Raw genomic sequence first — 17,318 nt, forward strand, 5'->3', positions numbered from 1 at the left:
CTGTCCATGTACGTCCTGCCGTGCATGTGATGCCTCCACGCCCCCTCCAGGGAACGCGGCTTGCTCAGTGACCAGCGAGTCTGGGACTCGGCTAATCACAGATCGAAGTAAGGGGCCAATCCCAGCCACTTACCACATCTGCCAATTACAGCTGATCACCGGTAAGCTGTTTTTTTTTTCTTCTCTTACGACCCATCCACACGATCCGAATATCGGACGAAAAATGTCGTCCGAGGAAGAATCGTACGATAATCGGATCGTTGGTACAGAGCTTTCGAGAGCCGATCATGACGGTTCATTCAATATTATTTTTATCGGACATGCACGAAAAAATTTCTCGTACGGTACCAGATCGTACGATTTTTGTTTAGTCAGTACAGTGGTCGTCCGAAAATACAATACAAATACAACACATGACATCACTTCCAATATTTTTTTTCTGTCGTGCGAGAATTTTCGTGACTTTAATAACCTATTTAATTTCTACTTGCGACCATTAAGCGAAAAAAGTCGTACGATATTCGGATCACATTACACTGACAGGGTGAGAAGAATTAAAAAAAAAAGCTTTTTTATCTTACGCTGACAGGGTGAGGAGAATAAAAAAAAAAGCTAATTACTGTCTGGAGTCAACGGGACCCCGGTCCCGCACAATCCAGAACCACTTCTGCTAAGCAGTGCCCACCAGTGCCACCTATCAGTGCTGGCTCATCAGTGCGTACCAGTGCAGCCTCATCGGCGCCCATCAATGGAGACATTTTTTATAACAAACTATGAAAACTTTTAAAAAATGTTGGTCTTTTTTTGTTTGTTTTAGCAAAAAAATAAAAACCCCAGTAGTGAATAAATACCACCAAAAGAAAGCTCTAGTTGTATGAAAAAAAGATAAAACATTTCATATGGGTACCATGTAGCATGACCACACAATTCTCATCCAGAGTGACAGCGCTGAAAGCTGAAAATTGGCCTGTGTAGAAATGGGGTATAAGTGCCCAGTAAGCAGTGGTGGTTAATTGCTGAAATGTGCCTTAAAGCGGGAAGTTGGTTTAATCATAGAACAAATGCAGCTAACCTGTGTAAGTATCTGACCTTGTCCTGATATCAGTTTCATGTAACCTCCTATACAGCAGCACTTAAATTGAAGAGGCAGCAGTTATAAGGCAGCCATTGATTCATGTGCTGGTTGTCATTATGCAGCCAAGAAGAGAGAGAAGTGTAATGCCTTGTTTCCACTGAACGGAACGGTTCGGGTCAGTAAATTTGGAGCGGTTAGAATGGGACCGGTCTATTCTCGTGATCGTTTCCACTGCAAATCGGACCGTCAGGGACCATTCAGGGTTTAGAAAAAATGCCTAGCGCGTCCACCAATCAGTGGAGTGTATTGTATCTATGCCCTAATGGAACCGTTCCATTTTCTATGGCCCCACATCTGAAGCAGGACCCAGAATGGTCCGGTACGGTTCGGTTTAATGGCACACTTTCATAATGGAAACACCCAAAATAGCGTACCGTACCGATCCGATCCGCTTAGTGGAAACGAGGCGTAAGTATAGCTGATAACTCATCAGTGTGCTGCTGCTTCTTCATTGTATAGTTGGCAGGTCAGGGTTGTGTTATAAGTCTATGCGTTCCAGCTGCTGCTTCAGTGCAGGATCTGGCAGTGCTATCTTACAAACGTCTGGGTCATATGGTTATCAGTATGAAATAAACAAATCCATTGGCAAAATAAACATCACCTGTATATATGTATTTCTACTGGGCATTGAGCTGCTTGATTTAGTTCAGTTTCAATCAGCAATAATTCAGCATATGTTGCTGTTCCCTGGAAAATCCCACACTAGCTGTTAATTGACCTTTCTTTTCAGACATGACGTGGCTGCCCCTCTTTCACCATATTCTCAAGAGATCTCCTGCTATGTTGATTATAATATTTCAATGCCAGCTCAGACACTATGGAAGGTGGTAAGTGTCGGCATTTGGTCTCACTTTGTTACTTTGATGTAGGAAAGGTTCCCATTAATATTATCATGTTGGTAGACCCATTTGTGGATATTAAGGGAAGGTGCATTGATACGTTTTGGGTATATGACTATTGAGTTGTATATCTCTTTATTGTTTACAGGAGATTGTAAACAGGGAATCTGACAAGGACACATGGAAAACCATCTTGTCTGAAGTCAGACTAGTTCATGTGAATACAACTGCAACTTTGAAGGTATGAAAATAGAAATAGATAATGATGTAGTTGGATCTGCAGTGGTAAACCAGCATGAACTGAGACATAAGTGTACTGTCGGAGAACCCAGCCTTTTGGGAATATGCTTGTTTGTTCTATATAAGAGAGACGTTGAGAACTGTGGGCACTGTCTCTAGGGGAATGGGGAACAGTAATTTTCAGCTGGAAAAACCTTGCTTAGGGAGTCATTCCCCTGATCAAGCTCAGGTAGTGGTAGTGATGAAGACCTACAGACATGCTCACATTCCTTAATCTGACTGTAAGTAGCCAGGCAGAACAAAGGTTTTCCTTGCCTGCGCAAAGCTTGCCCAAGGATGGGGGCGATATCTCAAGATCTCTGCTCAGCATTGGCACAATCAGTGCGTCAGTAAGTCTGGCTGCAGCATTCTATGTCACTTCCTCTCTCCTCTCTTGTGCATGAGTACTACACCACTGGAGAGGTCCTCCCTGTGTCCCCTTACTGGTGTATTACAGCCTAATAGGCTCACATTATAGCGATTTACACTCTATGAACCCTTTCACATTGGTGCGCTTCGATACGTAGTATGAGCTTTTGAAAAACACATATTGCGTTTTTAACGCGTTGGTACACTTTCTGACTTTTGGAAAAAATGAACCAAAGATTCAGAACTTTCCATAACGCAGTGTGTGAATGATTAGAACAGTACACCGCTGTGAAAGGGGTCCAAGTCTAATCCCTATAGGAATTAATACAAAGATTTCAGGTTATAATAGTTGTTACATTTTAAAATATATGTGGTGATATTTGAATGAACACCCTCGTGTTTGTTTTTGTTTTTTCATTTGCGTAGATTTTAGCTTGTGATAAACAGTGGATATAAAAAGTCTACACACCTCCTGTTAAAATGTCAGGTTTCTGTGATGTAAAAAAATTAGACAAAGATGAATCCTTTTAGAACTTTTTCCACCTAATTTTACCTATAAACTGTACAACTCAGTTGGAACAACAAACTTAAATCTTTTAGGTGGAGGGAAGTAAAAATAAAAAAATAAAATAATGTGGTGGCATAAGTGCGCACACTTTGTTGAAGCACCTTTTGATTTGATTTTAAATTTTATCAGCATGGCACATCTTGTCTTGGCAATATTTGCCCACTCTTCTTTGCAAAAACACTCCAAATCTGTCAGATTGCAAGGGCATCTCACGTGCACAGCCCTCTTCAGATCCCCCCACATATTTCCAATGGGATTCAGGTCTGAGCTCTGGCTGGGCCATTCCAAAACTTTAGTCTTCTTCTGGTGAAGCCATTCCCTTTTCCATTTTTATATGGATGTATTCTTTTGTTGATTTGGATGTATGCTTTGGGTCTTTGTCATGCTGAAAGATGAAGTTCCTCTTCATGTTCAGCGTTCTAGCAGAAGCCTGACGGTTTTGTGCAAATATTGACTGGTGTTTGCAACTGTTCATAATTCCCTCTACCTTGACTAAGGCCCTTGTTCCAGATGAAGAAAAACAGCCCCAAAGCATGTTTCTGCCACCAACATGCTTCATTTGGTATGGTGTTCTTTTGGTGATGTGAAGTGTTGTTTTTGCGCCAAACATCTTTTGGAATTATGGCCAAAAAGTTCAACCTTGGTTTCATCAGACCATAACATATTTTCCCACATGCTTTTGGGAGACTTCAGATGTCTTTTTGCAAATTTTGCCAGGTGTGGATGTTTTTCTTTGTCGGAAAAGGCTTACGTCTTGCCATTCTACCCCTTAGCCCAGACATATGAAGAATACGGGAAATTGTTGTCGCATGTACCACACAGCCAGTACTTGCCAGATATTTCTGCAGCTCCTTTTAATGTTGCTGTACGCCTCTTGGCAGCCTCGCTGGACAGTTTTCTTCTTGTCTTTTAATCCATTTTGGAGGGACGTCCAGTTCTTGGTAATGTCACTGTTGTGCCATATTTTCTCCACTTGATAATGACTGTCTTCACTGTGTTTCACGGTATATCTAATAGTGAGGGGGAGATGTGTTTTTCAAAGTCACGTGTACAGTGACTCAACGCGCCAGAATGAGAGCCGTGGTGACGTCACTTCCGGTCGCGGCCCAGACCGTAAGTCTGTTATCTCATTGCTGTTTTTTACCTGTTAGATTGTAAGTGCATTACTTTTTATTATTTATTAAAACATTGTTTTAATTTACTACACTATGGAGCCCCCCTCTTCCTTTCTCTACCATTGAGCCTAAAATCCAGGGAATCTGTCCGGATTCTGACCAGACAGGGAGCCATTTATCAGGGACTGCTCGGCTGTTGTGGATCCATCTAAAAGGCTTATTTATGAGCCAATGAGGTGAGGGTCTGGGGGAAATATGGCCACCCACACTGGATGAATGAAGGCTTTGGCACTTGCATCTGAGGAAACTCCAATTGGATCCTTCACCCTACACTTGGAATTTTATTTTTATTTTGGATTATTTGAGATTATTTGAGACTTTTTATTTGCACAATCCCCTTTTTTTATTTTTTCCTTTTTTTTACGTGTGATTAGCACACACTTTTATTACAGAGAATTGATTCATTGACATACACTTTTTTGTGTTTGTCATACTTGGAACATTCTTTGCACAGCACTTTGCATCAATATTTGTTGGCACAGTTTATGCATATTTATTTGCCTATTTGCACATTCAATACTTTGCACAGTTTTATCTGTTTTTGCACAAGAGTTGTGTGCTAGCACAGTTGATGGTTTATATATTTGTGTATTTGCACATTCAATATTTTGCACATGATCATCTGTGCACTGAGGAACTTGGTCATTGTTTATTTGCTTAGGATTTGCTCATTTATATTGGGTTATACATATTTAATAATTATTAGTTTTAGCGAGCGCCACATCTCCCCCCCCCCCCCCCCCTTACTTTCTGATACTTTTAGTGTGTGAACACCTTGCTGTGGCTGCTACCACTACCCTCCACAGATATAAAGGCAAGATGACCCCATGACCAGGAAACCATCCCCCGGGTGTCCGCCCATTAGAGGTCACTTCCTGTGATAGTCACTTTATTTGGCCACGGGACTAATTAAATATAAACCCATAAAACATGTGAATATAAGTATGCAGCCTATAAGACCAGCATCAATATGGGCAATGCTGCTATTTCCCCATTGCCTGTGCTTCCTGATATACGTGTATGACCTCTGGAAATGTGTCCCAAGCCTGGAATTGACATGAACAAGAGATCACATGACCGGGGCATTCTTGAAACTCTATATAGAATGTTAAGGAGGGGATATGGAGATTACGCGGCTCCGACCAATATTAAGCAAGGGGGGCGGGAAGACATATACTGAACTCAATGGGCCGAGACATGACGTGTAATGCGCGTGACGCGAGATGCCTCGATTCCAGATGCGTTCCAAGTGATGGGCGGAGGTAATGGAAAACGACATAGACATGCCCCTCCCAATCCATCCTACACCACGCCATCAAACACGTGATGTGCCTCAAGCCTCAATCCTGAATGATGTACACAACCCGGCCGCATCAACGGAAGAAGCAGAAGCCAAAGGCGTGTGGAACAAAATCAATGTCCATATAGGCCAGGCAAGTAGGGAAAAAGAAAAAGCAAACAAAAATCATGTTGGCAATTGACTGTCATGAGAACTGTAAACTTATTAACAAAAAATATAAAAATGAATATATAAATATATATATATATATATATATATATATATATATATATATATATATATATATATATATATATATATATATATATACACACACACACATCTCCTCTTGACGGTGGAAGAAACAAATAAAATGACCCACCATCAAACAAGGATTGTAATTAGTTGAAAAAAACTATAACTAACATGAGAAAGACCTCATTTAATTACAATAAAAAAATGTGTAAAATGTATATGTAAGTTACAATTCTAGATCAATACATTCCGCCGTGGAGGGGTGGTCCTAAAACTAGGGGTGTGTCTCAACTCGAGACTTATTGGATCTACGAGTTACAGTCCCACACACCATTGGGCCTGAATGTTGACTGGACATTAATTCCTTTATCAACAAATCATGAACACCCCCATTCCCCCTTCTGGTCTTTTTCTTGATCGTAATGCCTTTCCTGATCTTGCTTTCTCTTTGTGATACTAATATTACACCTCTGATTTAGATTTTTATATAAATATATTTTATAATATAATATAATTAAATGAGGTCTTCCTTATGTTAGTTAGTTATAGTTTTTTCAACTATTTACAATCCTTGTTTGATAGTGGGTCATTTTATTTGTTTCTTCCACCGTCAAGAGGAGAGAGGTGTGTGTGTGTGTGTGTGTGTGTGTGTGTGTATATATATATATATATATATATATATATATATATATATATATATATATATATATATATATATATAAAAATTATATTTTTTGTTAATAAATTTACAATTCTCATGACAATCAATTGCCAACATGATTTTTGTTTGCTTTTTTCTTGTTCCACACGCCTTTGGCTTCTGCTTCTTCTGTTGATGTGGCCGGGTTGTGCACATCATTCAGGATTAAGGCTTGAGGCGCATCACGTGTTTGATGGTGTGGTGTAGTCAGATGGATTGGGAGGGGCATGTCTATGTCGTTTTCCATACCCTCCGCCCATCACTTGAAACGCATCTGGCATATGGAATCGAGGCTTGACGCGCACAGCGTGTTGAGCCATGTGACTGGGTGGAGCCAACACAATGTGCGCGTCAAGCGCATTACACGTCATGTCTCGGCCAATTCAGTTCAGTATATGCCTTGCATTATTGGTCGGAGCCGTGTAATCTCCATATTCCCTCCTTTACGTTTTATATATAGAGTTTCAAGAATGCCCCGGTCATGTGATCCCTTGTTCATGTCAATTCCAGACTGAGGCTTGGGACGCATTTCCGGAGGTCATACACGTATATCAGGAAGCACAGGCAATGGGGAAATAGCAGCATGGCCCATATTGATGCTGGTCTTATAGGCTGCATACTTATACTTACATTCACATGTTTTATGGGTTTTATATTTATATTTAATTAGTCCCGTGGCCAAATAGAGTGAATATCACAGGAAGTGACCTCTAATGGGCAGACACCCGGGGGATGGTTTCCTGGTCATGGGGTCATCTTGCCTTTATATCTGTGGAGGGTAGTGGTGGGGGATCACCCCAGGTGATGCACTATTTAATGCGAAACACGTCAGACTCCACCACTACCACTTTGTACATTTGAAAGCGCTGATCACCTTTTAGAATGTAAGTGTTTTTACCTACATTAAACACTGGTACCTTTCAGTACTATGCTATGTGCCTTTTTCTTCCTGTTCTACATGTCCACATATTGGTCTAAACGTTTTTGCCCACATTGGGTACTCCTGAAAGCGATTATTCACCCAATACGATCTCTGGGTCTCCTCTCCGATTGACGTACAAGTCATCTCCGTGAGAATCGCAGCTGATGATCCAAGCCTGAGAGTGGTTTATACCCTGCTTTACTGACCCTCTGGACATATGTCCATTAGGGTACAATACGTTTGGTAAGCCTCCCCTTCAATGATCGGTGGTGGATTTCTTTATTGCACTTCACTTTGAGGCATTTGCACCACTATCACCTATTCCTAATATATTGGACTTTTTTCATTAATTCTCACTGAGGATTTATGTATACACTATTCAGTGTGTGTATATATTTTTTATGGTTGTATTTTTTGTCATCATCATTTTTTGTCACTACTTATTTGATGCACTGTTTATTTATCCATTTAGTTGGGTAATCTTCCTATTGATGCGCTACACTTTTTATGTCTGGTTTGTTTCCACCATTGTCCATTGGTAGTGTGAGCTGCTTATCATTGATAGCGCAGAATTTTCTGTTTTCTGAAAAAGCTAGTTGTCTGGCTGTGTCTGGCTTCCATACTGACTCACAAACTAAACTTGTCTCAGGCCAGTGTCTCAAATTATCCCGTAGCAGCCAGCATTTTTCCCTCATGACAGATTTTCTTTAAATACTGAATGATTGTTGGAATCAAAGTATTTTTAGCAAATACTGTGTGTTTTTCCTTTTCGTCTTTGAATTTTCATCCTGTGAATTCTCTTTCAGCTTAGTGGGTCAGCTCTACTGGACTGGGGCTTCCGGCAGCTGGAGGTGGTTGGAGACAAGGTAGCTAAGGGCTATCACCAGAGCCTTGTCTGGAATGTGGAGGAGCACCGCTATGGCAAGAGTAGGTCCTTGTTCTGTATAATAGTGTCTTTTTGTGACATTTATTCTCTGCTTTCACTTAATTTGCTGAGGCCTCTTGATCTTGATCTCTGCAGGCCGGGAGCAGTCTGAGCGAGAGAAGGAGTTGCACACTTCTCCGCAGATGGATGTTGGGAGGAATCTCAGTTTCATGGCTCGGTTTTGGGAACTCCAGGTAACTCTTTATTTTATTAATGGACCATGAGCCCTCTCAGTGAATTGTTATATTGAACATGCCGTGATCTTCTGTCTGTCCAGTGCAAGATGCTGACTATGAGGAGTGAAAGTCCGGAACACAAGTACAGCTCATCACCCCTAGACTGGGTATCCCTGGACACCAGCATCGCTTACTGGCTTCACCCCAAGACCACTGTGAGTACTGCACAGTCTGTGTAACAAAACCATGCACTAATTAATATATTGCTAATTATTGTATTATTATATTACTAAGTAATATAATTAGAAATACAGAGGGGCCAGCCAGAGACAGACTTGTGGCCTTAAAATACATCCGATGACCTATTCTTTTCAATATACAGGCTGATTCCAACAAAGAAACAATGGAGAGATACATGTCATAATGTCTTATTCCTCTAGTAACTGTATGCACTTCATCTTCAAGTGCAGATTAACTAGAGTCTAGTTAATCTGCACTTGAAGATGATGAAGTGCATACATAGCCTCAATTGCACATTACACATAGAGCAGTGTTTCCCAACTCCAGTCCTCAAGGCACACCAACATGTTTTCAGGATTTCCCTCAGATGAAACGGCTGTGGTAATTACTAAGGCAGTGAAACTGATCAAATCACCTGTGCAAAATAATGGAAAGGCTGAAAACATGACCTGTTGGTGTGCCTTGAGGACTGGAGTTGGGAAACACTGACATAGAGCAACAGCTTGTAAAAATGATGCCCCCCGTTTTCCAATTTGTCACGGCACCCTCATCTCCCAAGTTGTCACAGGAAGTACAGTTGGTTTTAGCCGTATGTAATAGATCAGGGGAACTGTTCTTTCTGCTGGCTAAAGGATGGCATGCCTGTTCAGACCTGTATCCTAGAGGAAGATGATTGCTTATGGGTTGCTATGCATTGGGTATTAAAAAAAAAAATTGATGCTTTTGTATAGATTACCTGAGCATGACCCCAGACTACACCTAGGTAACAAGTGATAGCTCATAGGAAAATGCTAATGTGCAAAAATAGGTACTTCAGTTATGGAAGCACATTGCTTTTAACCAGCTTCAAAATTATTGATTAAGCAGGCAGGCTGCTATCTATTATAAACAAATGGCCACTGCCCCCAACCTATAACTGGCCTTTGCGGCTAGGAACACATGGAAGGGCAACACATATAAAACAAAGAAAATTCCCAGCTCATCTTGTCAGCCAGCCTGCAACCAACCAAATTTTCACTATGGAGGCTCTTAAAAATGTATCGAGTTAGGACTGCAGATAATAATGGGGTGCCTTGTCGCGGCTTACGCATGTATTTGCAAATGTGCGCAAACGAAACCCCTATGTTTAATGCAAACTGTTAGACGGGTTAATTCAGTTGGTTGCAGGCTGACTGTCAAGTTGAGCTGGGAATTTTCTTTGGTTTAGTTTTACTGGCATCGATTATAAACTTGTCTTTCCTAATTGTATATACAGAGGAGTTATTATTCAGGACTACTGGGCTATGTTGCCACCTTCAGGCGAAAGGATGATGGCCAATGCCCCATCCCAGCTCAGCTAACCCTCCGTTTTTAGATAGTGTCCTTGGGTGATGTGCCTTTCTGAGGATTTCTTTTAACTCTTGGTACCGTTGGTAAGGCAGAGGTGGACTTTATTTGGATTGGTCATACAGGTGTGGTGATGGCCTTTAATGTCTCCTGGTCAACGCTGGATCTTGTGAGCATTGATCTCTGGTGTACCCAGTGACCCTGCTGGCAGGTTTAGGGCAGTGCTTCCCCTGGAGGGGATCGAAGCTCAGGGCCCTTAAGGTGCCATTTACACAAGTCCTGAGCACAGACAGTATACATGCATTTTGCAGCTCCCTGACTGAAAACAATATGCACCCTGTGAAGTTTCTAGCAAGTGATAAAATATATATACAGTGGGGCAAAAAGGATTTAGTCAGCCACCAATTGTGCAAGTTCTCCCACTTAAAAAGATGAGAGGCCTGTAATTGTCGTCATAGGTATACCTCAACTATGAGAGACAAAATGTGGAAACAAATCCAGACAATCACATTGTCTGATTTGGAAAGAATTTATTTGCAAATTATAGTGGAAAATAAGTATTTGGTCAATATCAAAAGTTCATCTTAATACTTTGCTATATATCCTATTTTGGCAATGGCAGAGGTCAAACGTTTTCTGTAAGTCTTCACAAGGTTGTCACACACTGTTGCTGGTATGTTGGCCCATTCCTCCATGCAGATCTCCTCTAGAGCAGTGATGTTTTGGGGCTGTCGCTGGGCAACACAGACTTTCGACTCCCGCCAAAGGTTTTCTATGGGGTTGAGATCTGGAGACTGGCTAGGCCCGGGCGGTGTGTTTGGGATCATTGTGATGCTGAAAGACCCAGCCACGTTTCATCTTCAATGCCCTTGCTGATGGGAGGAGGTTTGCACTCAAAATCTCACGATACATGGCCCCATTCATTCTTTCATGTACATGGATCAGTCGTCCTGTTCCCTTTGCAGAGAAACGACCCCAAAGCATGATGTTGCCACCCCCATGCTTCACAGTAGGTATGGTGTTCTTTGGTTGCAACTCGGCATTCTCTTTCCTCCAAACACAACGAGTTGTGTTTCTACCAAACAGTTCTACTTTGGTTTCATCTGACCATATGACATTCTCCTAATCCTCTTCTGGATCATCCAAATGCTCTCTAGCAAACCTCAGACGGGCCCGGACATGTACTGGCTTAAGCAGGGGGACAAGTCTGGCACTGCAGGATCTGAGTCCCTGGCGGCATAGTGTGTCACTGATTGTAGCCTTTGTTACGTTGGTCCCAGCTCTCTGCAGGTCATTCACTAGGTCCCCCCGTGTGGTTCTGGGATTTTTGCTCACCATTCTTGTGATCATTTTGACACCACGGGGTGAGATCTTGCGTGGAGGCCAAGATCGAGGGAGATTATCAGTGGTCTTGTATGTCTTCCATTTTCTAATTATTGCTCCCACAAGCTGCTTGCCTATTGCAGATTCAGTCTTCCCAGCCTGGTGCAGGCCTTCCATTTTTTTTTCCTGGTGTCTTTCGACAGCTCTTTGGTCTTCACCATAATGGAGTTTGGAGTGTGACTGTTTGAGATTGTTCAAACTGGTGCCATTAACCACTTCAGCCCCGACCATTTGGCTGGTCAATGACCGGGCCACTTTTTGCGATTCGGCACTGCGTCGCTTTAACTGACAATTGCGTGGTCATGCAACGTGGCTCCCACAAATAGAGCTTTCTTTTGGTGGTATTTGATAAACTCTGCAGTTTTTATTTTTTGCGCTATAAGCAAAAATCGAGCGACAATTTTGAAAAAAAATGAATATGTTTTACTTTTTGCTGTAATAAATATCCCCAAATATCCTCAGTTTAGGCCGATACGTATTCTTCTACATATTTTTTGTAAAAAAAATCGCAATAAGCATTTATTGATTGGTTTGCGCAAAAATTATAGCATCTACAAAATAGGGGATAGTTTTATGGCATTTTTATTAATATTTTTTTTTATACTAGTAATGGCGGCGATTAGCGTTTTTTATCGGTACTGCGACATTATGGCGGACACTTCGGATACTTTTGACACATTTTTGGGACCATTGGCATTTTTATAGCAATCAGTGCTATAAAAATGCATTGATTACTGTAAAAATGCCACTGGCAGGGAAGGGGTTATCACTAGGGGGTGAGGAAGTGGTTAATTATGTTCCCTAGGTGTGTTCTAACTGAAGGGGGGGTGGGACTGACTAGGGGAAATGACAGATCGCTGTTCATACATTGTATGAACAGACGATCAGTCATTCCTCCCCCTGACAGGACCAGGCGCTGTGTGTTTACACACACAGCTCCAGTTCTCGCTCTGTAAGGAGCGATCGCGGGTGCCCGGCAGTGATTGCGCCCACCGGGCACGCGCATCGGCACCAGGGGCGAGCAGGGGGTGCGCGTCCCTAATGGCTGGAATACGAAATGACGTAGAAAAAATAGTAAGCTGCGCTGCGTGAACTGATTATAAAAATGAGTGATCAAATTAATATACAAAAACATTTACACACATAATTAGTCCGTGTATCAAACACATAAGGAAAAAAAATTGTGCTGATCAAAATACAAAAAGTGTAAGTGATATTATACTTAGAAAAATAACATGTGCACACATATAAAACACCTGTGTAAACCACTAATGAGGTGATACAAGTGGTATTCAAGAGTTCATATAGTGCTTGATTTCCATGCAATTCCAAGATAAATCAAAGCATGAGTGCCCAGAACATCCCAGGAAAAACGTGTCTTTTAGCAGGATAGAAGGAAGCCTCCACCTCTTATTCTCTATCTGCTTACCGACTGAAATGGATCCCTAATTAAAGAGATCAAATACGCATGTGGCTCATCAGCCCTGCTGCTTCCTAGATGTTCCAGTGTATAATCTCCACCTTAAATGTCCACAATTGGGTCTCGAGCAAGTCACCCCGCAAGTATTGGCCCAGAAGGAAAAGAAAGGATGCCAACATAGAGTAGTACCGTAATGTGCCGGCCGGCTCTCTTAATGCGCCCGTCCTTCCGGATAGTCGTTAAAATATACAATAGTGGCGTCAGCACGCCGCTCCTCCCTACGCCGTTTCGTCCAATAGCAGACTTCTTCCAGGGGCACGAGGCGGCGTGCTGATTTGCCACTTCTTATTCGTTTACAGCGCTCATGGACCGCCCAACTCTGACATCTGGAGACCAAAGACGTGGATCCGCAGGGATCCTTGCCAATAGTATGTTATATACAAAATAGGAACTTGTTAATAGTGTCAGTCTACCTATGGGATAATATGTTCGCACATTAACCCATCTATGTAGGAGCTTATTCAATAAGTATTCAATAAGATCTGTCATTATAGCTACGTGATCACGCGCAGCTGACCTGCCGCCGTATAACTGCAGCGGCTGGTCGGCTAGTGGTTAATACAGGTAATGAGTGGAGTTCAGAGGAGCCTCTTAAAGAAGAAGATACAGGTCTGTGAGAACCAGAAATCTTGCTTGTTTGTAGAGGAGACCAAATACTTATTTTCCACCATAATTTGGAAATAAATTCTCTCCAAATCAGACAATGTGATTGTCTGTCTGGATTTGTTTCCACATTTTGTCTCACATAGTTGAGGTATACCTATGATGACAATTACAGGCCTCTCTCATCTTTTTAAGTGGGAGAACTTGCACAATTGGTGGCTGACTAAATACGTAAGTTATAGGATCATAATGTGTGGCCAGGATTAAAGCAGAACTCCAGCCACACTTTTTTCTATTTCTCCATTAGACTTTTACTCTTGTGCAGTAACGACAACAACACAACAGTAAGTTTATGGTAATCTCCCCAAAATGAGGGGAAATCTGACTTTTGAAGTGACCAACAAAAAAGTGACCCAGTTGGAAGATTTCCACTTGTCTTTTGTTATTTCACTAGTATAGGAAGTGAAGAACATTGCATACAAGGACACAGAAAGCAATAAAAACACAGAGGTAACACTCGCAATTGTATCTAAGATGGGAAGGGGTGGTGGTTGGAGTTCTGCTTTAACTTTAGGTGTATTGCAAAGCATTACAGAACTTTTAGCGTGAAATGTAAAACATTTTAAATTGTAATTTTTGCTAAATGTGTAAAGTATTTATGTAACTGTGTCTTATGACTGGTTTTAGGCTCAGATCCAGCTCTTGGGTAATCCCATCATCTGGTATTCTGCAAACATTGGCGCCATACTGTACACCGTTCTATTCCTTTTTTACTTGCTGCGGCAGAGAAGAGCGATTTATGACATTCCCCAAGGTAAGGTTTTAAGCCTACTAATGCAGACAGTCTGTAAAAATGGGTGCATACAAACAGAAGTGTTAATGGAAACACATAATTGTTATCAAATAATAATGCCATTCTGTATACCATATATCTAGAGAAGTATGTGACCTGATGACGGCAAGTAATGTGACAGTTCAAGCCTTGTGTCCTGATTGGTCTGTTTAGGAATTATGGTAATGTGATTTTATGTACAGTGCATCCAGAAAGTATTCCCAGCACTTCACTTTTTCCACATGTTTGTTATGTTACAGCCTTATTCCAAAATAGATTCAATTCATTATTTATCTACAAACAATACACCATAATGACAACGTGAAATTTTTTAGTGTGTATATATATATATATATATCACACGTACAGTATAGGATTAAGCTTCCTAGCAATGTGAAAAGATGAATAGGCTCAAAAACAGGGATGATGCATGCATTTAATGAGTTCTATAGTAAATAAAACTATTTTACTGCGGTTGAGACAATGGGCTTCTGGTCCTAGCAGAGACCTGTGAAAACACGCATGTGCATAGATGTTCCTCAGGACCCAAAGGCCGGGCAGAGCCATTCGGAGCAACAGGTTCCAAACCAACCTGTTCGTTTACACCCACCTAAATCCAATATGATCCACTAAAAACAGGCATTACCCTTCCATCTAGCGGATCGGATGGCAGTCAGGTGTAAACGAGTAGGCGGTCCGTTTATAACAGACCGCCCATATAGGAGAGGTCTGTGTCCGCTCTGCATAAGCGGAGCAGACATGGTCCAGCCATCTGCCTGCTCAGCAGGGATCAGCAGACAGACCCATGAGAAAGGGTGGCCTGTTACATGGCAAACTAATTTGTGAGTTTAAGTCCCCTTTAACGGTTTCCACCACAGGTGATAACCACGATGTTGACCCCCATGTGCTCATCGTCATACAAAGCAATTGCCACAGTCTTTTTTATTTATTTTTAAACCAGATGCCAATCTTTTTGAGCAACCCTGTTGCTACTTGCATGCTGTATTCTCCTGTAGATTGGGTACCAGTATTATGGTGATTTCAGCTATAATATTAACAAGCAGTGTCTCCTCAAACAATGTCTGATAGTTATCGATAGACTGTTCACTTACAGTGTGTTTTGTCTCCAGGTTCATGGCAGGCGCTGCAGCTGACAGGAATACTGTGCCTTGGCGGGTGGGCTGTGAATTACCTGCCATTCTTTCTAATGGAGAAGACCCTCTTTCTTTATCACTACCTCCCAGCTCTGACCTGCCTTATTCTTCTGTTGCCTCCACTGCTTGAACACATTCACCAGCACCTGCTTAGGTAGGTCTTTTGTTTGTTTGTGATGTGTGTTGCTTTTGATTTGTTTTGCAGGCTGATTTGTAAGTGTGCTGGGCAATCTTTTGTTATGTAGGTCTAGCGACCACTCTCTCCCTGGGATGGGCAGTAAGTTGTTTTTAAAGAGAAACATAAATGTAACACAAAATTGCCACAAAACATTCTAAAGGTTGTAAACTATTATTTAAGTGTTTGTAAAACTAAACACTATATAACAAAGCATTTCCAGACCACTTTGTGTTTGCTAACAAAACAGAATTCCGGGGGTTTGCCTGCCTTCAGGCTCACTTTGCACCCTTAGACAGGTCTGTCTGATTAGTGAGGAAGTAAGGAGTCGTTTCTTAGTTGTTTTTTTTCAGAAGTGTGTAAATTAAATTATTTTTATTTTTTTATTCCTGACAATGTATAAAGACAACATACACAAAACTAATATATGTTCCCATTCAATGAGGATATAGCAATTAAAAAATAAAATGAATGGGTCCTACTCTTCAATCTCGAGCACCACTTGGCTCTAAAACAACGATTACAAAGTGAAGTTCAACTTCCACATCTCATCAGTAAGGACTTTTTCTAACGTCCCGTAAGCGCACAGCCCGGGTGTGAAAGCATTCATTGCAATGAATGGGAGGCAGTTTTCAGGCGCTAGTTCTAGCACTAAAACGCTTGAAAACTGTGTGGAAGGGGGTCTTAAAGTCCTTCTGTTGTGTATGTATATCTTGTGGTCATGTTTTTTTTTTTGCTGTGTTTGACATTCTTTTGCGTTACTCCAGGTCTGAGGCTCTGAAAAACACATTCTCCTCCCTGCTTTTGGTTTGGATGTCTAGCGTTTTTCTGATTTACCGCAGACTATGTCCTCTGACTTTTGGAGACCCTGCGCTATCGGCGTCAGAACTCCGGAGTCTACGTTGGAAGGACACATGGGATATTCTGATCAGAAAACAATGACACTGAATTAAGGAACCATGAATGGACTTTGCACAATGGCAGCAGTACGGTCACAAGCACTGCCGGACGCCCAGTTTACATGATGGTGGCTGTGTGGTGAGAGACTATGCTCTACCTCTATAGAGTTTTACAGATGGATTGTGTTAGCTATGTTTGGCAAATGACTTGCATAGGTTTGAGAATCTAGACTAGAGGTTGGCTACATTTGTTTAGGTTTATTATTGCTCGGCGTGCCACACTGGCAACAACAGAGCAAGCCGGTTGTCACCCGCAAAACATCCAGTATCCTTTTTGGTGGTACTGTACAGTCAGATCCCATATGTAGAATGTTAAACATTTAGATAAAGGAAGTTGCTCTGTTCTAGGTTTAGTTAAAGGCAATCTGTCAAGAATGAGACTTAACAGCTGGCATGATGAACTTGTTTTTAAAGCCCATTAAAGTAAAAAAAAAAACACAAATATGGCTGTAGATTAAATAGTGAGCGGGAAGCTTGGGTGTAAATACTTTATTATGCTCCCTAGGGCCGGTCTCAAGGCCTCTCCTGCAGGAATAGGCTGCAG

The 17,318-nt window shown here is 41.6% G+C and overlaps 1 protein-coding gene across 1 annotated transcript in view; it reads left to right on the forward strand.

The window, feature by feature from the left end:
• The window catches only part of POMT1 (protein O-mannosyltransferase 1), a 66,271-nt gene extending 49,050 nt beyond the window's left edge, over positions 1-17,221 (forward strand). Inside the window, exons 13-20 of the mRNA XM_040324393.1 lie at positions 1,866-1,962; positions 2,123-2,215; positions 8,328-8,448; positions 8,543-8,640; positions 8,724-8,837; positions 14,342-14,468; positions 15,617-15,794; positions 16,583-17,221. Coding sequence (XP_040180327.1) covers positions 1,866-1,962; positions 2,123-2,215; positions 8,328-8,448; positions 8,543-8,640; positions 8,724-8,837; positions 14,342-14,468; positions 15,617-15,794; positions 16,583-16,757 — 1,003 coding nt within the window. The 3' untranslated portion in view covers positions 16,758-17,221. The remainder of the gene's footprint in view (positions 1-1,865; positions 1,963-2,122; positions 2,216-8,327; positions 8,449-8,542; positions 8,641-8,723; positions 8,838-14,341; positions 14,469-15,616; positions 15,795-16,582) is intronic.
• The last annotated feature ends 97 nt before the right edge of the window (positions 17,222-17,318 follow it).

This window comes from Rana temporaria, chromosome 9 (genome assembly GCF_905171775.1).
Source record: "Rana temporaria chromosome 9, aRanTem1.1, whole genome shotgun sequence".
NCBI classification, from domain to species: Eukaryota; Metazoa; Chordata; class Amphibia; order Anura; family Ranidae; genus Rana; species Rana temporaria.